Raw genomic sequence first — 23,023 nt, 5'->3', positions numbered from 1 at the left:
GTCATAAAGCATCTCAGAGTAGAGAGCGCTGATCTGAGATCAGTTCAGCCTTTTAGCTCATAATGGATAAGGTATGTATGTGGATAGGGAAGACTGATCCCAGAACAGCACTCCTGATTTAAAAAAAAGCTTTATGAATACAAGGCTATGAGCACGTCATAGGCATCTATGAAATGTAACGTGACAAATCAGAGTTGTAATATGATCACTAGCTCACAAGACGATTCATGATTGGCAAGCAAGCAAGTTATGGTTCTGCGCCTCCTCGTTGAATGGCTTTAAAGATTCAAGGTGGGGTGCTACAGGTAGGCGTGTCCTGGGCGCGGAGATTTGGCTGGTGTTTGGTTTCCGTGGCGACAGAAACAGACCCTGGGATGAGGCGGGGTCCAAATCCCGGAGAACTCCCACGGTGAGTAGAGGGGGTGAAGGCAGATGGGTGGACAGAACGGAGGAGATCAAAGTGCCGCTCTGGCCTTCTCCTCCGCCCGACTCCTTTGGAAGTGTGGGGAGGAGGTGCGGGGAGGTGGGGGGGCTGGATACCAGGACAGCCAGGATCTTTAGGCTGCCAAAAAAAATCTCCAGGAGCCACTTTGGGCCCCCGTCCCAGTGCAGGGCCCCGGCCCTCGAGCCGTGAGTCAGCACCGCAGACATCCAAAAATCCAAAGGGGGGGGGTGGCAGGGAGGGGGCCACAGAGGAGGAGGAGGAGGAGGCAGGGTTCTGAGGAAGGAGCTGAGAGAGGGTGCGAAGACACACTGCTTTGGAGGGTCTCCGATATCCCCCAACTACAGAGCAATAACGAAAACAGATTCTGCCAAGTCATCCCTGATCACCCTCAGCCAGGGAAAGGTCAGAGGTCATGGGGAAAAAGTGCCATGCTCTGGGGCTTTAAAAAAAAAAAAACAGCTAAAAAAAAACATCCGTGTATGAAGAGGCGCTGCTTACAAGCGTGGGGAAAAAGCTACTCTGAAATCAATCTGGTCTTGTGCAAAAAGAAAAAGACAAAAAAGACATTAAAAACCCCTCCCCCCCAAAAAAAAAAAAACCTAATAATAATAAAATAACACAGAGCAGACAAACCAAAACAGGCTGGCCGCAAGCATGAAAGAGCCTCTGTCAGGCCAGCATCCTCTGGCTGGTAGATTAGCTCCAGATCCACAGACAGGGAGGAAAGAATCGGGGTCCAGGAGAGGTCTTCCCCTGAGGGGAGGCAGGCGGAGGAGGAGGACGCCCGACGCCACGCAGATGCATGTGATATTATGCGCATATTTACAGCACATGCAGGCCGACATGAGCATGCACGCATACACACACACACACACACACGCACGCACACGCACACGCACACGCATACGCACACACACAAACACACACACACACACGCACACACACACACACACACACACACACACACACACATGCAGAGACACACCCTGCAACATAGCCTCAGAAGCACACACACACACAAACACAAAACACACCCTGCAAACACACAGCCTCAGAAGCACGCACACACGCAACATCCTCACAAGCACACGCACACACACACACAAACACATGCTCTCACTCACACACAGACATACACGCTCACACATACAGAAGATCGCTTACAAATATGCTAACACACACTACAGCACACACACACACCACACACTCATACAGTCACACAAACACATTACACACATTCTCTCACACGGCAGACAGACATGGCCACAGATTTGCAAGCTCAGTTACAAATATTCTAACACTAAACCACACTCAGACATACATACACACGCTTTCAAATATGCCAACACACACTACAGCACACAGATGCACACACACCATACAAACGCATAAATAAATACACACACCTTTTCTGCCCTGTAATGTTTGGACGGTTCGTCATTGTCTTTGATATTTATATTCTAGAAGCCGCCAGATTCTTTAGGAATTCTTGGACGACTTCACAAAGAGAGGCTAGAGGGCTTCGTGAAAAGCATAAATTTCCATATCCGGTGCTCATTTACCCTCATGCATATTTACATGTTGCTGAGAGGCAGGAGGTCACACATAGACTACTTTTGGTATTTGGCCCTTTGGATGGAGGCGATGTTTCTTTTACGGAGCTGACGTGCGTGCCTCCGATACACCATCTGATGACTTGGGCTCGCAGGTTGAAGTCGACACCACCCGACGGCATTCTCATCCCCGTTCATTTCCTCGTGCACCTAATATCATATAGACCCATATAGACGCCATACATCAATCACGGGGTATTAAATTAGAACCCAGGTCATAACCGTCTGACTTTTTTTTTTTTTTTTTTTTGGCACGGATCAGTTAACCTGCGGCACTTCTAAATGCAGCGCGGACGGCGCATGTGACCGCGAGCAAAAAATAAATAAATGCGACCGTCACGCGTTCTCAAGTCTCCCACAAAAACATTGTGTAGCCTAATAGAGTTTAAAAAAAAAAAAAACCACGGCTTCAGGATCCTTCCTTAATAACGCGTTATTCTCTGAAGGTGCGTGGCGTAGCAGGGCGATAAATGGACACGTGGCAGGAGGGAGAGCAATCGGAAGAGACGCCCGGAGGATCCCAAGTTAAAAAAAAAGTTAAAACCAGAGAGCGGAACTGGCCGGCTGCTTCTGAGCTTGCTGAACTGACGCGGCGAGCGCCGAAGGAAGGGTGGCAGCCTACCGCGCGACGCTGGTAACCGATCCAAACGCACACGCGTACCAGGATAGCCCCGCGCGTCGGTTTTCTTCGCCGAGGACGTTAATCACGAGAGCTGCCCGCGCAGCACACGCCCCTGTCCGCGGCTCAAATTTATTTCCATCGGCGAAAAAAAAAAAAACCAGACGATCTCTTTACTCCTCCCGCCCGAAGCAGTCTGTCGCGTTTTATGGGAAGCAGCGACGATGACATTAAACATAGGGATGCTCCCCCGCCCCTCCCCCCCCCTCCCCACAGGTTTCCTCTGCCAGTAAGGACAGGGTGGGCAGAAATGGCGGTATGATTAATCGCATGCCTCGTTATTCATAGTTGTCCCGCGAAAAGCAAAGGTCTTAAAGGGAATCAAGAGACACTGTAATGTGGGCAAACAGTTGCGTTATAGGCGCGGACACACAGCAACAGCATTTGTGTGGTACTTCCCGACAACAAGGTTTTGTGTTAGATGTGCCAGACTACACTTAACTTTCTCTTAATAATTCTTATTGCTCTTGCTATTAAGTCTTTCATCCACGTAAGATTAACAGTAGTAGGCACATTTTTTAAAAAAAATGTGTAGAAATATACAGATTTTTAAAAAGTATTTTTATTTTAGACTCAATGCTGCCGGATTTCTATAAATGAAACACAGCAAGAAACTCCCAACCAGTATCACTAGGACTGCTGCTGATTCCATCTAACTCAAAGCTTAAATCAGGCTGGCTTCATGTAAGAAACGCACGCAGTTATGACCAATGGGGCCCCAAATGCAACTGACAATATCCGCCGAGAGTCAGGACTAGAACTGAGCTTTGATGGCAGGAATCAGCAGGTCAGCGCCTCGCACATAACGTTGAAAGGGCTTTGCGAGTAGCCTGGCTTTCCAAGATGGCCGCTGCCTCTTAATTCAGACCCCTGCCAAGAGAAAGGCTGTCTGCTGGATTAGCACAGTCTTAACCGGGCTTTTAAACACCTCAGGTAAGTGTGGCAATAATGCCCACAAGAGGCGGATAATCTGCTGCTACTTTCCTAACTGGTTTAGCACTCAGACAAGGGCAAGTTCTGGACCACAGCCCCACATTACAGGCATTCAGCAGACACTCTCTGACAAGCTGGATCAACGCAGCTTTTAAATGGCATTTGTTTTTACATAGCATCTATTCATAAAGCTGGATACTTAAACAAGCAATACAGGTTAAGTATCTTGTTCAAGGCCACAGTGGTAGAGTCCAACATTGGACTCAAACCTGCAACCTTCAGGTTCCAAAGCCCAGTTCCCCCAACCTGTTACAGTACACCGCTACACACGTAGCCAATCATCCATGGCACCCTCCTCATGTGACGCTGGCTCTTAAAAGTCATTGGACACGGTTCAACATTAAGTCATCTGACAGATTCATGTCAAGATTCTCCACCGCGACGGCGGATGGCCGAAAATACCCGACCCCTCTCTCGCGGTCCGAGATGAACCTCGCACGGGACGCCCCAGAGTTTGGAACAGCGCCGCTTCACGAGGCGAAGCGGCCCAAAGCCCTCGGGGCGGTCTGCGGTTTGGAGGGGGGCGTGTCTGCCAGTACGCACAAGTCCAAAGCGATCTCGTAATTAACGGGTTCGTTCGTCCCCCCCCCCCGAAGAATGGAGAAGGCACGTTTCGGCTGTCCTGTCCCGGCTCATTCGCGCCGCGCCGCCCCCCCCCCCGTTAAGCGTTGCGCAAGAAAGCCTCCGAAAAAACACGGGGCTCAGCCCGAGAACATAAACCGTTCGAGGACATCAAACGCTTCGCGCTACGCGACGGGCACTTAGCGGACGCTAACCCGCGGCGGTTTTACACAACCTGCATTCCTCACGGACGATCCCATTTCTTCCCACAGCTGGATATTTTACTGAAGCAATCCAAGCTAATTAGCCCGCTCAAAAGGAACAGCGGCCGTACCCCCACCTGATAATCGAACCTACGACCTTTGGGGCGAGGAGCCCGCTCTTCCCCTACCCATCATGCACTGCACCGTCACCCAGATGTACAAAGATGGAGAAATGAGCAGCGCAAATTATATTGGGGGGCCTGCACACAAATTGCCTTAGCATTTTTAAAAACTACCAAATGGGCAAGGCAAGAGCATATTTAACCCTTAAAGGTGTAAGATCACAAATATGTGATTAGAATGTTCTTAAAACATTCTAATGCTGATGTAGCAGTCGCTACTGGCAATTGAAAGCAGTGGTGTTCTAGAACACTGATTTATAATTTTAAAAAATATATATATATATTCTGAAAAACCTACTCTTTCAAAAGGTTAAAACGGTTACCACTCGCATAGTTCTCCCAGCCTGATTTCGCCTGGTGCGAATGTTAAAATCAGGTCCCTGGCACCAAATAAAACCACTTCAAAAGTTGAATCCTCTTTTCATACAAAATATTTAATAAATATTACTTTCAAAAAAAGATTTATTGCCAGGAATAACACCTCAGTAAAACAAAACAAAAAAAACAAAAACAAAAAAAAGATCCATTCTCAAGTTTATAACACTAAAGTCAAAAAAGTACGCAAAATTTTCTCCATGATCTCAAAAGTTAACAAATGAGATTAACATGTTTGTTTTTTTTGTAAGAGCCTTTTAAAAAATAAAAAAAATAAAACGAAATAAAACTAAAATAAAAACAAAAATATGTGCACAGCGATAAAGCACAGACTCCTGTTTAATAAAGGCCAGTACCCCCATTATGGTTCTACAGTGTTCTCATTGGATCCCACACTTCAAGTATTCATCTCCTAGCTTATTACATTAACGCTAGTAAAAAGCAGAAAGTAATTACAGATACATTTATCTAAATGTGGTTTTTGTCCGTTATACTGTGTGGATTAAGATAATTGATTTTTTTTTCCTTCTTCAACACCTTGCCTTTATTTATTTTTTTTGTCACATGCAACTATTAAGCTACAAAAAAGATATTGTTCCCTTAAAGTGTTTTTTGTATTCACGGCAAGCGATGCCTGTCATGTCCGTCTCTGTGCCCGTCGCTATGCTTTTTCCTAAAACCCAAAAAGCAGCAAAATTATAGATTTTTTTTTTCATTTTTCTCACATGCCGTAAGTACTTACAAAAAAAGTCCTGGCAAAAAAAAAAAAAAGATACTATAGAAATGGTTTCAAACATCTGACATTGTACAAAACATTTTTTTCTTTTTTTTTCTTTTTTTTTTTGCAGGCACAAAAATGCCCGTCCTATCGTTAAAAAATAAACTATTCTTTCAAGAACACTTCAAATTTTGGCATTTATGAAACATGAAACAAAATTTTCATCAAAAATAAAGAAGCTGTAAGCTTACAAAGCCATCAAAACCTTCAAATCTAAACAATACATATAAATAAAAAGAGGAATGATGTTAAGGCTCTTGATTATTAAGTTAATAAATCAAATATACACAGTGATTAATTAAAAAAAATATTTACATATCTATACAACGTTCTAAATTGACACTTAAATTCTTCATATTGGCAGCAACTGCTGACATTGACCTGACCCCTCCCCATCCCTCCCCCACCCCCCAGACAAACAAAAATATAATAAAAATAATAAATAATAAACTTTGTGATGGTTGCTGTGGTATGGAGCTGCAGATATACTTTCAAATACAGAACTAGATAGAGCCCATGTAAATTCAGAATTCAAAACTTTTTTTTTTTTTGTTGTCATTTTTTTTATATATTTGAAAAACAAAATGCTTTAGACCATTCACAATCACTTTCCACGCAAGGGAAAGGCGAGATTCGCTTAATACTCAAAGACCACCGTGTGTGCACTTACCAACCACGTAATGTTTCGCGTCTTGATTCGTGAAAAACGGGCGCTCGAAACTAGTTTTGCATAGACGTGAAAACGCAGCAGGTGATCAGTCCCAGCCAACCACAGCAACGATCCTTGCCAGTGTAAGCCAGCCTTGTCAAAACTTAAATTAACACAGGGATTCTATGCAAATAATAACCTCAGAGTCAAAAAAATATGACGCAACAGTTTTAAGAACTACGACTCGGAGAGAACCCGCCTCCCTCCCACCCCACATTACCCTCCCACCCCCACCCCCTCCTCTCCCATCTCGCTTACGAGGCAGGAAGCGGGCTAAGGTTGCACGGCAACGCGGCTGCCCTCCGCCCCCCCCTCCCCCCCCCAACTATACAATGTACTCCATCCGGTTCAAGCTCTGTGCTGTTTCCAGGTCCCTGTTGTCCTGTTTGTTTGTCCAGTTCGGGTGTTTGGTGGGCGTGGTGTGGGGCGTTCGGTCCTCCCCGTCGACCAAGGTGTAGGCCGGCCGCTTGGCGAAGCGGGCCTTCTGCAGTCGTTTCTCCGCCCCCTCCTCCTCCTCCTCCGGCACCACCACCTCCGAGTTGTTTGTCCTAATTTTGGCGATGATAGAGTTTTTATCCTCGTAGTCCTTGACCGGGGCGGCGTTGGTGTTGGCGTTGGCCGGGTGCTTCTCGATGGGGTTCTTGATCTGGTTGAGCTGCTCGCGCACGTTGTTGGTGGTGTTGTCCTCCGTCGCCACGGCGCCGGCGTTGCCCTGGCTACTCTGCTTCCGCCGGCGGCGCACGCACCACAGGAAGGCGGAGCCTAACGCCAGGATCCAGATGACGATGAACACCGAGCTCAGCAGGGGAACCAGGTAGTCTGCTGCGGATAAGGGGATGCGGCATCAGTAAAGCAGGACATGCCATTAACCAAATGTACGAAAAACCACCCCCAAAAAGCAAGCACCAGTTAAGGATGTGGTACATCCTGATTAATGAGGAAATACTGGTTTTAAGACTGGTTTTATGTCTTGGGAGTTACTATGAGCTTGACCAGGCTTGCTCATAACCTGACAGCACTATGAGCCTGACCAGGCTGCTCATAACCTTACAGCACTATGAGCCTGACCAGGCTGCTCATAACCTTACAGTACTATGAGCCTGACCAGGCTGCTCATAACCTTACAGCACTATGAGCCTGACCAGGCTGCTCATAACCTTACAGTACTATGAGCCTGACCAGGCTGCTCATAACCTTACAGCACTATGAGCCTGACCAGGCTGCTCATAACCTTACAGCACTATGAGCCTGACCAGGCTGCTCATAACCTTACAGCACTATGAGCCTGACCAGGCTGCTCATAACCTTACAGCACTATGAGCCTGACCAGGCTGCTCATAACCTTACAGCACTGTGAGCCTGACCAGGCTGCTCATAACCTTACAGCACTATGAGCCTGACCAGGCTGCTCATAACCTTATGGTAATATGAGCCAGGCTGACACCGATGTGAGAATAGTCTGCTCAACTTACAGGGATGTGCTTTACCAAGAAACCAGTGAAAGGATGAATAACGATCTCATTCAAGCGGGGCTCCAATAGGAGGCCAACTCGCCAGGCCAATCGGATTGCAGGAAACTAATCCCCCAAACTTTTCATAGGCTCAAAAGTAGACCCAGATGAACTTAAACTCGGTAAAACACCACTGCCTCTTAACGATGTTGACCGCGACGAAGGGCCTCTTACCGGTGGGGGCCGGGGGGTGGCGCCGTTGCACCCGGACTTCCGCGATGGCGGTCATGATGGCGTTGCTGCCGTTGCGTTTGCTGACGAGGTCGATGATCTTATCGGTGATTTCTTTGATGGGCGTTCTGTCCTGCCTCAGATCTTCTGTTGACTGAAGTAAAAATGGGGGAAAAAAAGAAATGTAAAAGGAGGGGAAAATTAAATCCAAAATTCGAACGTGGGACGGCATTAGTTCATGTCGTAATTTCAGTGGATACTGCTCTGCAAAAGCACCAAATTACATTCGTTTCCTAACCTGAACTGCAACCGATCCCACCCAACTCTGGTCTACAACTCAAGATTCGATGTTGAATCTGATACCACAGCAAGCGTAAAACAGACACTCCACAACTCATCAGGTAACAAAGACAACGGCTTCTCAACTTCTCAAAGGCAATCTGGGGACCTCCTTCACAAGTTAAAGAAGGGTTATATTTAATTAGAAGGTTTGATATTTTGAAATATTTTCCCAATATCGAAATACATTCATCGCATACCAGATTTGGGCAGGGACCTCCCTACAGTACTGTCAAGGACCCTCAGGGGTCCACGGACCCCTTGTTTAAAACCCAGGTCCGTATGCAGCTGGTGGCGTTCTGACCCGAACGGGCCTTCACATCCAATCACAGGCAATCATGCGGCAGACGCTCGGAACGGAGCAGTGGCTTATGGGTACTCACTATCGTCACGTGGATCTCGTTGTTGGCGGTCGGCGAGGGCTCGCAGGTCATGGCCACCGAGAGCTCGGACGAGAGGTTCCTCACCACGTACAGGTTCCTCAGCTCGGCGCAGATGTGCTCCACCGTCAACCCCTGCAATGACTAACAGCGGGGGGGGGGGGGGGGGGGACAGTTTTAAAATCCAAAACCTTCCAGAAGAAGTGCTGTTGTTCTCCCCTATGGGATTGTGGTTCACAACATCGTCACAGACCGCCATCTCAAATTCGGCCAGCTTGCTCGAGGACAGGCCACGTAAGTTTGGTTTCTGTGTGAAACGCACATTTCTCCCCTTTTTTATTTCAACCGTTGGAACGGAAAACACCCAAGTCCTCACATGAAACGACGGATGGAAACGAGGTTCAGTGTGAAGAGTTGGGTATTGTCCATTCTGAGGCTGGAGAAATGTGTGTTTTTCACACAGGTTTCAATGAAAATTCTAGAGGGGGGGGAGAAAAAAAAGGAGCTTGGCCATTTCCGAACGCAGCGACAGACATTATTAATCAATACCGACAGCAGAGGATTATAGATCTTTTGGCAGTTGATGGGTGGGGTGGGGGTGAGGTAATCATCATAATGGCTGGGGGGAAAACCCTGAAAATTGACACAAAACTTCACCGGGCAGGCGAATTATGATGCCTCCCCGCCCAGACCCGCCCACCCCCCCCCCCGAAACAGAGCCCCTCTTTCAGCCGCCCGAGCGAATTTGATCTCGAGTGGCTCTATTGAGTTAGCACAGGAATATCGTTAGCGGAGCCGTAATGGACTGGGAGCTCATAACCGAATCGGGTTTTCCCCCTCCCGTCCCGTCCCCTCTCTCCCCCCCTCCACCCCCCACCCCCCCACCCCGGGTTTATGACTTACAGGAGTCATGATTTCCTTGTTAAAGGTGAACGTGATGTTGGCGCAGCTGCTCTCCAGGAAATTGGAGCCGGGGTGACATTTGGTCCGGAGCGGGGGCTGTCCGGAGGGCCAGCACTCCCCCTGGCCGGGGCAGGGCTTGACGAAGCAGTGCTCGTCCTTAATGGGGGCGCAGGTCTGGCCGGCGGGGCACTCCCCGCGACCTTTGCTGTGCACCCGACAGGACCTGGGGCCGCACCACATCTGCTGAGCGGGAACAAAAAAAGTCAAAAATAAATAAATAAACGAAAGAAATGAGGAAGAGGGGCGGGCAGCCGATATTCGGGGTGGTCAGTGGTTAGGTCCATCAGGACCCCGAAAAAATTCTGGTGGTCGGGGGTGGCGACCTCAGGGATGGGCTAGATGTCCAGCACACCCATCCCTTCACCAAGAGACCCATTATTTAAACGTGTACCGTCGCCACGGTGATGTAAAACAGCGAGACACACGACTGTTTTCTCACTCGACGGGTGGTTCTGTTTTACAGAACGGGGGAGAAACTAACCAATGGGAGTTCCCCAAATTGGACAATAAAGTAACACACAAAAAAAAAAAAAAAACTGTCTAAAGATCTGAAAACATTCAGTGTGACTAATATGCAATAACAGAGGAAATCAGGAAGGGGCCAAATACTTGTTCAGGGCACTGTAGATAAAGGGTGTGGCATGTGGGGCCTGATAAGTACTGAGTCTGTGTGGCCCACAGTAAAGGGGCGGTAAGTGGCCTCAGGTGTTTGCCTGGGGGGAGGGGGGGTGGTGTGGGGGGAGTCGTACCTTTGTGCAGGTGCTTTTCCCGTTGTGGCACTGACACGTGTTGCAGTCCTCCTCCCACCTGGTCCCGTCCGCCGCCACACGCCCGTTGGTGACGCAGGGTCTTCCCGTCACTACGAGGGGGGGGGCGGGGGGGAGAAAAAGGAGTCAAGTTTACCGCTCGCGCGCTCTCCTGGCGGGTTAGGGCTGGCCTGGGGCCGTCTTATCTGCAGCGATCGCTCACACTTCACACTCCGCGCGACCCGGCTCCAGCGGTAAATCTGTCACGTTCAGCACCCCTGGACTAAGAACCAATGCAGCCAGGGGGCCTTCAGGGAACAGGGACCCGCCTCTTTTTACGGACGGGATGGCAATCAGCGGGATCTCCCAAGGACGGCCCAAACGACTCGAACTGCTTTTTTTTTTCCTCAATTTTTTCAAAAGTCAGTGTTCTGGAACTCCACTGCATCCAGTTACCGGCAGTGACTGTGACATCAGCACTGGAACGTTCATGTTAAGAACATTCTAATCACATCTGTGATGTCACACCTTAGAGGGTTAACAGTGTGTTGAGGCACGGGAAAACATGCAGAGGGTGAACTGAGGTCACCCGAGGGGTGGGGGGGAGGGTCTCACCTTCCTGGCACCTGGGTCCCACCCGCCCGGGGGGGCACAGGCAGCGGTAGCCGTTGATCTCGTCCACGCAGGTGGCGCCGAACGCGCAAGGCGAAGACTGGCACTCGTTAATATCTGCGGAAGAGGTGGGGGGGGGGGTAATGAATTAATACACCCAAACAGAAACACAATCGGTCAGGCATTCGCGCCGTGCGGCACGCAGAGCCTGTCTCAGCCGGAGCTGCTGTTCGCCACAGAACGAGTCCGACTCGTTATGGCCTCCTCGCTGAAACCCGACGCGGGCCAATCGGAGGCCGGCGAGTGACAATCGAGATTTAAGAGTGCTGAAGGTGGCGGGGCCCGTTTCGCGTGGCGTCCCGCGGAGGACAGGCGGTAACCCGGGCCCCATCGCCGAAGGAGGAACAACAAAAACTACACTCCAGCATAACCCTCACGGAACTGGAACACATTCAGAAACATGCTGGGGAATGAGATATTATACTGGTACCACACACATTATTGCCACGGAGATGTTCCAACATTTACACTGCTAAGGATTACACTTATCGTCATACTTTCTGGAAAGACCACAAATTTACTAAATATTCCATTTCTGTAAAGGAAGGGCGTGACAACGTCTTGTAACACCGCAGTCTGAGCTTGACACGCCTTCTGAAACTCCTAATCATTTTAAAATCGGCTCTGACTGATAAAACCCTGACGCAGCTGGGTAAACATACACGTGGGCGAGCCTCTCAAAGAGAGAAGGGGAGAAGCAAACCCGAAAACAAGCTGCTAATCGGCGCGGCCTTCCGTCCCGGATTAGCGCCCAGGAGCGCAGCTCTCCCCCCGGGGACCCCGAACCCTAATCGCGTGACCCCGGCTGCCCTCTCCCCTCGACCCGCCAGCGCAGAGCTGTTCTAATTGGACATCGACACCGCGTCCATAATGACGGAGAGGAGCGGGCTTTGGCTATTGGAGTGGAGCTGGGGGGGGGGGGGGGATTGACTTTTCCCACATGGCAGACTTTAATGGGCATTAGCGTAGGATCAGGCCCGGGTCCCCTGGGGGGGGGGGTTGGGGGGGGGGGGGTAATACTCACTTATTCGGCAGTCTGGCCCGGCGAATCCAGCGGCACACTCGCAGCGGTACCAGTTGTCGCCGTCCACGCACGTCCCGCTGTTGTAGCTGCGGGCGGGAGGGAGGTGCCCGTCAGTTACAGTGGCTCACAACACGGTCAGTCACAGTCCCGTCAGTTACAGTGGCTCACAACACGGTCAGTCACAGTCCACCGCTAGTCTGGTATCCAGGCAGTCACAGCTCCCTGATTCTAGGCATGCAACTCATCAAACAGGACCAGGTCAAAACCTAGCATATGGCTTGACCTAACACACGTGATCCGTCCGACCAATGGTGTAACTTCATAACTCGGCCGACCAATGGTGTAACTTTGTTACCCGCTGTTGTGGTCCAGCCAAAAATCCCTTTCTTTTTTGTGCCAGGTCTTATATATTTATTTATCGATTTACTCTACTTTATTTTTGTTCTTATTTTTTCCCCTCTGCTTGGCCATCCATGTTTAGTTTACTCTCATAACAAAATAGCCCTGCACTTTTTAATGGCACAAAACTGCTCTGCACCAAATTTCATTAGAGAAAAGAAAAGGGGAGGAAAAAAAAAAGACACTGGATGCCAGCGGCTGTGTCTGCACAGCCTTCAGAAGGAGCGCTGCAGCAGACAGGAACAGCTGAGCGCGTTTCCGATGCCAAGCGCTCCTGCGCGAAGCTGTGGGAACCGACACTGGCGGAACTTGTTTACCATCGCGAATTCCCCCAAAAAAATAAATAAATAAATACAAAATATGCGAGGGAGTGACTTACCAGGGGTGTGGGCTGCAGTCATTGGTATCTGCAAAAGAGAAAGTGGCATGTTTGACACACGTCAGCCCAAAACAAATCAAAACCTGGAAGCACAGATGAAAAGAAAAAGCAAGTCCCCGCTTGCATGTCTAAGAGGCGAGACGAATTTGGTCTGTGAGTTACCGATTATCCAGCCTTATTAACTGCTCCCATGACATAATATTTGGGAATACATTTACGCCCCTTTTAGTTTTTTTTTTTTTTTGGACCCATACACAGTAGAGGGGGGGGGGGAGGAGGATTCATGCGGGTCAGGAATGTTCCAGATAAAAAAACGAAAAGATAACATCTGTGTTCCCTTTTTTTAAAGAATAAGCAGCATTTCCCATGGCCTACGGCAGCCTATAGGACCACGCTACGTGCAGCGGGAACACAGCGCTACCAGTTAGCAGCCTAGTAGATAGTGCTAGATCCAGCCACTGGAGCAGTTTTAGCATCCTTTATTAGTTAGCATCCAGTGCTGGAGTTAGCAGCCATAAGTTAGCATCCACCAGCAGCTGTATAGCTGCTAGTTAACCGCAAGCCTGTAAGTGGTAACCATTCAGCAGCTTGATAGGTGTTAGCAGCCTGGTATGGGTGCAGATATCCGTTAGGAGATCAGACACTCTGCCCCCGCTCCAGAATGTGACCTCCAGGCTCCAGGGCTAAGAGGCCCGACCCTCGCCCCCCGCCACCCCAGGGAAGGGGCACTCACTCTGGGTGCAGGTGCTGCCCTCCCAGCCCTCTTTGCAGACGCAGGTGAAGGAGTCGCCGCTGACCACGCAGGTGCCTCCGTTCTCACACGGGTTCGGCAGGCAGCTGCTGTTCTTGGCTGCGGGGTGAAAACGGAAGCAGTTAGCATTTTTTCCCTCCTCCTGTGAACCACACACACACACACACACACACACAAACACACACACTTTCATTCTTTTTTGAGACTGCTAAACAGGGATTTGGCAGGGGATGCCTTAGACCCTTGTTACTCAAAGCACAGTCCAAGAACTGCTGGTTTTCCACCCTCCCTTTACCTGGGAGTCAGGTGTGAATGTAGTCTCCTAATAAGTAGTGCTAATTGTTTAGTTAATTACCTGAGGGAAAAGAAAACCAGGGCCGGATTTGAGGATCCATGCCTTAGACGATCTAACTCAATATGATAACAGGTAACTCTTTTCTCATAATTGCAAAAATCAATTAATCAGCCTGTTAACACAAACGCCTCAGGACAGTATTTCAGGGACAATGAAATGAACACCGTCTCCAGGAAGAGGCTGTTTGTGCTGGCTGAAATGGAGCAGAGAGAACATGATCACCTCTCTCTAACCCACACACACACACAGTCAAACACACACTTCCAACGAGTTCCCCCCCCCCCACACCACCCCCCTCACCATCCCGGAGTGCTTGTTAATTTCTGCAGGTTGTTTTTTTGTTTTTTTTTTTGTGCTGGCACGCAGGTCGACGCGGCTCAGACGTTTCTCCCGAACCCTGACGGAGTTTAGAGAGCCGCGAGGGGATAATCTGCCCCGGGCAGGGGCTCTTTAAGCAGATTACTGTCAGGGCGTTCGGCGGGGCGGGAGGCGGGGGGGGGGGGGGGGGGGGGGGGGTCTGTGACTGACGGTCGCGGCGCTTACCGATGTTGCAGGTGGCGCCCTCCCAGCCCGGCGCGCACATGCACTTGAAGGTGTCGACCTCATCGTAGCAGGTCCCGCCGCCGTTGCAGGTGGCCTCGTCGCACTGGCTCTCGCCTGGAAGCCACGCAGAGGTCAGCCTCGCACGCACACGCGTGTACGCACGCACACAGACACAGACACAGACAGACACAGGCACACACACAGACACACACACAGGCAGATAGATGCGTACGCATGCACAGGTTCAGACAAACACACAGTCTCACAGACACACTCACAGACAGACAGGCACAAGCATTCACACACAGACGGAAGCACACGCACATACAGACACAGACACATACGCAGACACAGACAGACATGCACAAACATGCACACACACGCACGCAAACACATGCGCACACACGCACACGCACACACACTTACGGGAATGGCAGGTCTTGCCCTTCCAGGGGCTGGCACACTCGCAGTAGAAGTCGTTCACCAGGTCTCTACACGTCCCTCCGTTGTGACACGGACTGGTGCTGCAGTCATCGATGTCTGGGGGAGAGAGGAGGAGGAGGAGGAGGAGGGGAACACGTCATCCCCTTTGTTTCACAGAGAGAGAGGCGGCATCGCTAATGAGAGGGAGAGATAGAGAGAGGAGGAGAGAGAGAGAGAGAGAGAGAGAGCACTCACTGGTTTCGCAGTGAACCCCTTCCCAGCCGTCCCCGCAGATGCACTGGTAAACGCCCACTTTGTCGATGCAGGTCCCTCCGTTCCTGCAGGGGTTGCTTTCACAGTCGTTGATGTCTGCAGCAGCGAGACAGGGAGGGAGAGAGGGACGGAGAGAGAGAGAGAGAAATGGACAGTGAGACTTCAAATGAGCCTGGACACAGGAGCAAGACAGAATACAAGTGCAGACAATTTCACTCCACTGCTTGAAGTTGAACTCCACTGCTCTGTTACCAGTAGTGACTGTGACATCAGCTGGTGACATCAGCATTAGAATGTTCAGTTAGGAACATTCTCATCACAGATTTGTGATCTTACAGCTTAAAGGGTTAAGTTACTTAAAGGAATTAATGCAATCCCATCGATTTCAACCAGGGATAAACTGTGTGCACGTCTTCCCCCCGAGCACTGAAGGTCAAAGGTCAAAGCTCCTCCATCTCGAGTGCTCTCCTGAGCACGAGAGCGACAAGGGGGTGCCGCTCCTAATTCCAAATTAGGCCCCCTGGCATTTGGGAAGGGAAGGGGAGGGGCCAGTTCTGACGGAAAGGCGAATAAAAGAACGAAGGAGAGAGGTAACGGAAGAAAGGAGGGAGGGAGGGAGGGATGAGACTCACTCTCGTGGCAGTAGGTCCCGATGAACCCCTCCTGGCACACGCAGGTGAACTGCCCCCCCGCCTGGCTCTTGCAGCGCCCGTGGGGGCCGCACACGTTCGAGGAGATGTAGCGCACGCCCTCGGGGGTGCTGTTGGACGCCACGGCAACCGTGCAGCTGTCAATCACTGCGGGGAACAGGAGCGGCGGTTAGTCACGCACACCATGTGACTCGGAGAAGCCCCACCCATCGTACGCGCAAAACAGCCACACCGCTTCCCGTCTGCTTTAACACACACACATTACACAGTCTAAAATTCACACAAAGGGGTTACTAATAACGATAACAGTAATCGTATCAATTACACAGGAAGAGCAACTTCCATTAATCAACTGGAGGAGTCTCTGATTTTTTCTGTGATTCAAACTAAAAAAACAAAACAAAAAAAGGGACAAAAAAACCCCACATTTTTATCTTCTTTCCTGAATCGGGATTGTTTTTCATTTTTCCCCTCAGTAATCTCCCGCCTGTGGGAGGAGGAGGAGGAGGAGGAGGGGGGGGGGGGGGAATGGGGGTCCGGGCCGCGCTCTTCTAAACATTAACCGCCAGCCCCCGCCGAGCAGAGGGGCGTGTCCGCTATCTGGCTCTGTAGTTGGCCTGACCTCCGCTCTCTCTCTCTCTCTCTCTCTCCCCCCCACATTCTCTCTCGCTTTCTCTTGCTCATTTTCTCTCTCGCTCATTCTTTCGCTCACTTCTCATTCTCTCTCTCATTCTCTTCCTCACATTCTTTCGCTCACTTTCTCTGGCTCTCTCTCTCTCTCTCCCTGTCATTCCCTCACTCACTCACTCTCAGTCTCTCTCTCTCACACAACAACAAAGGAACAGAGGAGCCCACCAAGTCATTACCGCGGAGAACACACACGGAGTCGCTAACAGTTCCCCACATTTTCGGGAATGCTGGTGGGGGGGGTTGGGAAGGTGAAGACAAGGGGGAAGGGAACTGTTTTTGGCAATGGTGGTGGGGTGGGGTGGTTCATAGTTATAAGGGGGGGGGGGGGGTTCTGTCAAAAACGTTCCATCCGCGGAGCTCGAGGACACGTGAAACAATATCTGAGCGGTCTCCGTGGTAACGAGCCCCCGGGGGGCCTGTGGGGATTGGTCGGCGGGCGAGGCGCCCTGTCGCCTGCTCCGCGGCGCACAATGGCGCTCAACGAACCGCCGACGCTCAGCTATGGCTCGGCCCGCGGGGCGATTGGCTTACAGCACGGAGCGCCGCGAGCGAGGGGGGCGGGGCCTAACGCCGCGAGCGAGGGGGGCGGGGCCTGACGCCGCGAGCGAGGGGGGGCGGGGCCTAACGCCCGAGACCCGCGTACCTTGGCAGGGCGTGGTGCGGCAGTGGTCCTTCAGGTGCGAGCAGTTCTTGCCCTCGTAGTCCTCGGGGCACTTGCAGAAGTAGTCGGTGGCCAGGTTGAAGCACTGCGCCGTGTTCTGGCAGGGGCTGGGCTCGCAGTAATCGATGTCCAGCTGGAGAGAGAGAGAACAATGAGTGAAAGAGATACGCCACATTTGGTCTACACCCCCCCAAACTTTTTGTTCTAGTAGCACAACACGCTGTTCCCCCTAATCACAAAAAAATAAACGGCCGGAAACATTGCATAAGCCCCCCCCACCCCCAAAATGGAGGTATATAAACAAAAGAACAAAACAAAACAAAAAATCATAAAGTGAACATGCATGAGAGAAAAATGGAGTGAGAGAGAGAGACACAGTGAGAGAGAGAGAGAGCGGGGGATAGGAGGGGAGGGGGGGGCAGGTGGATTTCGGCGCTGCTCACCTGGCACAGGTTGCCGGAGAAACCGGCCAGGCACAGGCACTGGAATCCGTTGACCTGGTCGAGGCAGCGGCCGCCGTTCAGGCAGGGCCCGCTGGCGCACTCGTCCACGTCCCGCTCGCAGTGCTCCCCCGCGAATCCGGGGGCACAGGCACAGCGGTAACCATTAACCAGGTCCTGAGAGAGAGGGAGAAAAACACCGGAGGGGGGGGAGGGGGGTGTGTGAAAAACAAGAGAAAAGCACTCCAATCACTCACATTCAAAAAAAAGAACAGTTTCAAAAATACTTTAGAATTCCGGGCAGTGCTTGTAGGTCAAGAATGTTTATGGGTAATTTGATCTATTGTAGTCAAGGAACCCCCCCCCACCCCCCCTCTGCTGCCCCCCCCCCACCACACCACCCTTTTGTCAGGGCTGCCAAAACAACTTAATTATGCATGTTTTGTTTTGTGCGGGAATGAAAGTAACAGAAATGCCTTTCTACAAACAGTTTCTACTTCTAAAACGTTTAAAAGGTGGAACGCTTTGTTTTTGGAGTGGAGGGTGTAAGTTTGTCTCGGTCAAAAACGACCGAAAACGTGCGAAACAAGCAGCGAGCGCAGATGACCTACCCGGCACGTTCCTCCGTTCTGGCACTGGCCCTGACACTCGTTAATATCTGCAGGGGAGAGAAAAAAAAATTTCAAGACACGTTAAACAGGAAAAAATAAAACTTAAAAATACCTAAACGTCAAAACGAGCGGCGGGCTTTTAAGGAAGAAAAATGGCGCGCGCGGTTCGAGCCGGGCGAAGCGAGGGTCCGATAAGCGCGTTTTTGTTATGTTTCCTGCGCGCTTCCCCCCCTCGATAAGCCAGCGAGCAGGGTGGGAAAAGCAGCAGCTCCCCCCCCTCTCTCGCGGCGCGGACCGGCTAAAAACTTCACATGATTGTTTTAGCCGTTATCAGTGACCCAGCCGCGCACCGGACTAATGGCTTCTGATAAAGGTGTATATTTTGGTTCCAGACAGGCTACTCCCCTTTCGGATAAAGAGGTCTGCTCTGGGGGGGGGTTTTTTTGTTGTTTTTTTTCTTTAGGTGGCGGCTCCTGCAGAAGCCGGCCCCCCTTTCATACGAGGCGGGGGGGAAAGTTCCGGCGCGTTCTGGAACTCACTGATGTCGCAGTTCTGGCCCGTCCAGCCCGGCATGCAGTCGCAGAAGTATCCGCCAATCAGGTTGCGGCAGGAGTTGGCGTTCACGCAGGGCCGGCCCTCGCATTCGTTGGCATCTGGGGGGAGGGGGGGGGGGGAATAAAACGGAACACGCTCAAAATTCCTGCGGTTAACCAGAGGAAATAAGAGGAGAACGATAGCAGGTGATGTGAACCCTCTTCTTCTTCTTCTTCTTCGTGACTTCTGGAGAAACTGGCACTGTGGGCCCCGCACACCCCCACCTCCCCCCCCCCCCCTTCCCTCCCCCTTAAGTTCGGGGTCGAATTCAAACCGTAAGGATCGGGTTGCCGTGGCGAGAAGCCATTCATGCTGAAATTAAAAACAAACGAACACAAACGGGCAGACCCAGCGTTCGCTTGCCTGCTCGCTGGCGGGTGGGGGGGGGGGGTTGGGGGAGAAAGGGGGGGGGTTGGGGGTTTAGTGGATTAGGGACAGTGAATGGGGCTAATCAGGCTTCTCAGACCAGCTCTCAGATGGGACGGGCGGATGGGGAAAGAGCGGACGGCTCAGTCATGAGATCGTTCTGGATTAGCGAGCCAAGCTAACGGATCCCATCGGAGAATCGACAGGGTAGAACAGTGAGGCTCACTCCCCCCACACAGGAAACCGGTGATCCATCCACGGGACGGGGGGAGGGGGGAATGGGGGGGGTGCTCACCGATGAGGCAGGTCCTCCCTGTCCACTGGGGGGGACAGCTGCACTTGAACCCGTTCACCTGGTCCTGGCAGGTCCCCGCATGGCTGCAGGGGTTTGGGTCACAGTCATCCAAATCTGTGAGGAGGGGGGGAGGAGGGAGAGTTACACCGGAAACACAGCAGCGGCTCGCGATGGGGGGGGTTTCAGTCCCAGAAGCTCTAATTCGGAGGGGGGGCGCTTACTGATGGCGCAGGACGGGCCCGTCCACCCGGGGGCACACTGGCACTCGAACCCTTGGCTGGTCTCCACGCACCTCCCGCCGTTGGAGCAGGGGTCCGACAAACAGGCGTGCTCGGCTGCAAAGAGGAAGAGGGGGGGGGACGCCTAAATGTTTAAAAACTTGGGGTTTGCACACACAATAGGGAGTTGCACACATCCTACACACATGCACACATACATCAATCACACACACGTCCCACACACACATACCTCTCTAGTCTAACAGCCACACACACACACACACACATCCCACACAACCCAAAACATCCTCCCCCTGGTTACGCCGCTGGACTGGGGAAAGCCCCCCTCCCCTCCCGGACCACACCAAGCGTTTGAGGGGGTGTTGGCTGGGCGTGCTCCAGCAGGGAGACCCTCCGTGCGAATCCCATCTCAGCCTCATTAGCCCCGCGCGCTAGCGCACACACACACACACACACACACACACACACACACAGAGGCAGGAAATCATCTTTCATGCTAAGCTGACCCGACCAATGCACCGTGACTTCCACCCGAGCACCCCGGATTCGTCTTTAGAGGAGAGCGGGGGGGGGGGGGGGTATGGGGGCATAGGGGTATGGGGGCAGGGAGCGAGGTTGGGCGGTTTGCCAGAATTAAGGCCTGGAATCATTTCCCACCCACCCACACCCCCCATAACCCCCCCTTGCACAAGTCAGGACAGATTCACCCTACGAATCAATGAATGACTGCCATTATTGACACGGTCTCTGGAGATCATTCCCTGATTGGCCCTGGTGGAGGGGGCGGGGGATCTCATCGTAGCTGGCCCCTCCCTTGCACCGTATGACTGACAGCGGGGCCTTAATCCACCTCTCATTAAACGCGAAGCGGCCCTCCAGGACACCTCAGTAAACGGCAAAGCTGTCAGCACCCAGAGGGGTCTTCTCATAGTGAGTAAAATGCACGTTCTGGAGACGAATCTTTCAACGGCCAGGCAAGCGCTCTTGTCCGTCTGCTGCAAACTCTCTTAAAAAACCTTACAAGCCTTAAAAAAAGTGGGTGAAACCACTCTTCCAGGGGGTTAACTGGACTACCCTCAAGGTCCATCAACTCACTGATTAGATCTAGTTGCTAAGTCCCCCCCAGACCCCCCCCCCCCACACACACACCCCGCACCCTCTCATGATGACTCTGAATGAGGTCATTTTCTCCCCCGCAGGATTCCGCAGCGTCACCCGAGATCGCTCCGGAACCTTCCGCACCGGTCCCACGGGATCACGTGATGAAAATGGGATCTGACCCCCGACAGACTCATCAGCGCGAGATGTGCGGTTTCGCCCCGACCTACAAGCACTCTTTTTTTTGGGGGGTGGGGGGGGGGGTGGGGGCGGTCAAAGGTCTTTTTCTGCTAGGAAATGTAAGCTGCCACTGGCCTACTGCCAAACCGACACATTCTCAGCTTCCCAAATCACCACAGATCCATTCCAAAGAAATTCCTTACCCTACACGTTAAATAAATTGCGTAAAACCTTAATGCATGTAGCAGATACAGTTCAGTGGTGACTAAGAGAGACACACACACGCCCTCTCTGCTCAAAGCCCTCTCAGCCTATAATAAGAGCAGAGAAACAGACTCACCACCCAAACAAAGGAACTTTCAGTCTCAAGCAAACAACTCCACTTCCTTAACAGGCCCTACCAACCAACCAACCAGGCCGGGCGCAACTCCCAAAATCAAAACCGTTCCCCGACCCCTGCACCCCCCTCTCTGTCCCGAATCGAGGGTAAAAAGGACACGTACCCCTCTCGCAGGTGACCCCGGAGTACCCCTCGGGGCAGGAGCACTGGTACTTGTCGGGTCCCGTGTTGCTGCAGGTGCCCCCGTTCAGGCAGGGCTGACGGGTCCCACAGTAGTTCAGATCTGGGGAGGCCACAAAACGAAAAAAAAAGATGAATGAAACGCTCCCAAAAACACAGAGAAAGCGAGAGGCAGTTACAGCTGGAGCGGGCCGGTGGGAGAAGGGAAGCTGCAGTATCACTTGTGTTTAGATTAGATTAGATTAGATCAGATAGTACTTTAGTGGCCATTTTACAGACATGCGTTCCGTGGAACTAAGTTATTTTTCCCTGAACTCCGGTAACGCACACAACAGAACATTCAAACAGCACAACTGCGGCACATAGTGAACCAGGTTACCCTCACATGGACATTGTTACTGTGAAGGAACATGATCCCCCCCCCATTAATAAAGAAATACTGTTTAATAATGATTAATAAAAATACTGGATTTTCAGATCATATACGTTTCAACAGAGGAGGAAATATCAATTTCCTATTAGGGGGGGGGGGGGCGGACAAAATCATATCCCTCATTAGAACACCTCGAATTACATTATTTCCGCAAATAAGCTCTTGATCCAGCGACTTGGGCGAAAATCAGAAGTGGAGAAATTTCATTCGCACGGGTCATGTGAGCGCAGGCCCGGGTGAGAACCCGCCCTCAGACAAGACCGCACTCGCCAAACCATTAAAGCGCTAACGCAGGCTAGCCGCGCCAGCCCGAAGCGGTGACATCACCACCGCAGGTACACACGGCAACACGCAACGGCCTGCGAAGGAACAAGGGAGGGACGGGATGGGGTGGGACGGGACGGGACTGGACAGGACGGGGCGGAATGGAGTGGGGTGGGACAGGATGGGACGGGACTGTGTGGGACGGGACGACACAGGATGGGGACGGTGTGCAAAGCAAGAGGAGAGGGACGGGATGGGGTGGGAGGGGGCAGGGGTGGGAGGAGATGGGGATGGGGACGGGGACAGACGAGGAGGGGACGGGATGGGGACAGGGAGTGGGGGGTGGGAGGGACGGAGCAGGACGGAGGCGGATGGGCGGGGGTGGGGTGGGACGGACAGGGAGTGGGGGGTGGGGTGGGACAGGACAGGACGGGGGCGAAGGGGTTTGGGCTACCTTTGTTGCAGAGCTGGCCGCCCCAGTTGGTGTCGCAGAGGCACTGCCAGGGCTCTTCACA

General features: G+C 51.7%; 1 protein-coding gene across 6 annotated transcripts in view; it reads right to left on the bottom strand.

Annotated features, from left to right (window-relative positions):
* Positions 1–5,091: 5,091 nt before the first annotated feature.
* jag1a (jagged canonical Notch ligand 1a) overlaps positions 5,092–23,023 on the bottom strand; it is a 37,874-nt gene continuing 19,942 nt past the window's right edge. Inside the window, exons 6-26 of one of the 6 annotated variants that reach the window (XM_064316881.1) lie at positions 22,963–23,023; positions 21,795–21,914; positions 19,996–20,109; positions 19,775–19,888; positions 19,059–19,172; positions 18,520–18,566; positions 17,912–18,085; positions 17,451–17,601; positions 16,100–16,264; positions 15,450–15,563; positions 15,198–15,311; positions 14,772–14,885; positions 13,856–13,972; positions 13,123–13,150; positions 12,345–12,430; positions 11,264–11,377; positions 10,652–10,761; positions 9,843–10,085; positions 8,943–9,083; positions 8,224–8,374; positions 5,092–7,360 (exon numbers count right to left, since the gene is read on the bottom strand). The exon at positions 22,963–23,023 is cut by the window's right edge and continues 70 nt beyond it. In XM_064316881.1, coding sequence (XP_064172951.1) covers positions 6,864–7,360; positions 8,224–8,374; positions 8,943–9,083; positions 9,843–10,085; positions 10,652–10,761; positions 11,264–11,377; positions 12,345–12,430; positions 13,123–13,150; positions 13,856–13,972; positions 14,772–14,885; positions 15,198–15,311; positions 15,450–15,563; positions 16,100–16,264; positions 17,451–17,601; positions 17,912–18,085; positions 18,520–18,566; positions 19,059–19,172; positions 19,775–19,888; positions 19,996–20,109; positions 21,795–21,914; positions 22,963–23,023 — 2,889 coding nt within the window. In that variant the 3' untranslated portion in view covers positions 5,092–6,863. The remainder of the gene's footprint in view (positions 7,361–8,223; positions 8,375–8,942; positions 9,084–9,842; positions 10,086–10,651; positions 10,762–11,263; positions 11,378–12,344; positions 12,431–13,122; positions 13,151–13,855; positions 13,973–14,771; positions 14,886–15,197; positions 15,312–15,449; positions 15,564–16,099; positions 16,265–17,450; positions 17,602–17,911; positions 18,086–18,519; positions 18,567–19,058; positions 19,173–19,774; positions 19,889–19,995; positions 20,110–21,794; positions 21,915–22,962) is intronic. The other 5 variants (XM_064316899.1, XM_064316908.1, XM_064316889.1 and 2 more) reach the window with 5 other exon arrangements.

The sequence above is a fragment of the Anguilla rostrata genome, chromosome 2, assembly GCF_018555375.3.
Source record: "Anguilla rostrata isolate EN2019 chromosome 2, ASM1855537v3, whole genome shotgun sequence".
Classification (NCBI taxonomy): Eukaryota; Metazoa; Chordata; class Actinopteri; order Anguilliformes; family Anguillidae; genus Anguilla; species Anguilla rostrata.
The sequence above is the reverse complement of the archived record's forward strand: the minus strand, read 5'-3'. Positions and strand labels throughout refer to the sequence as shown.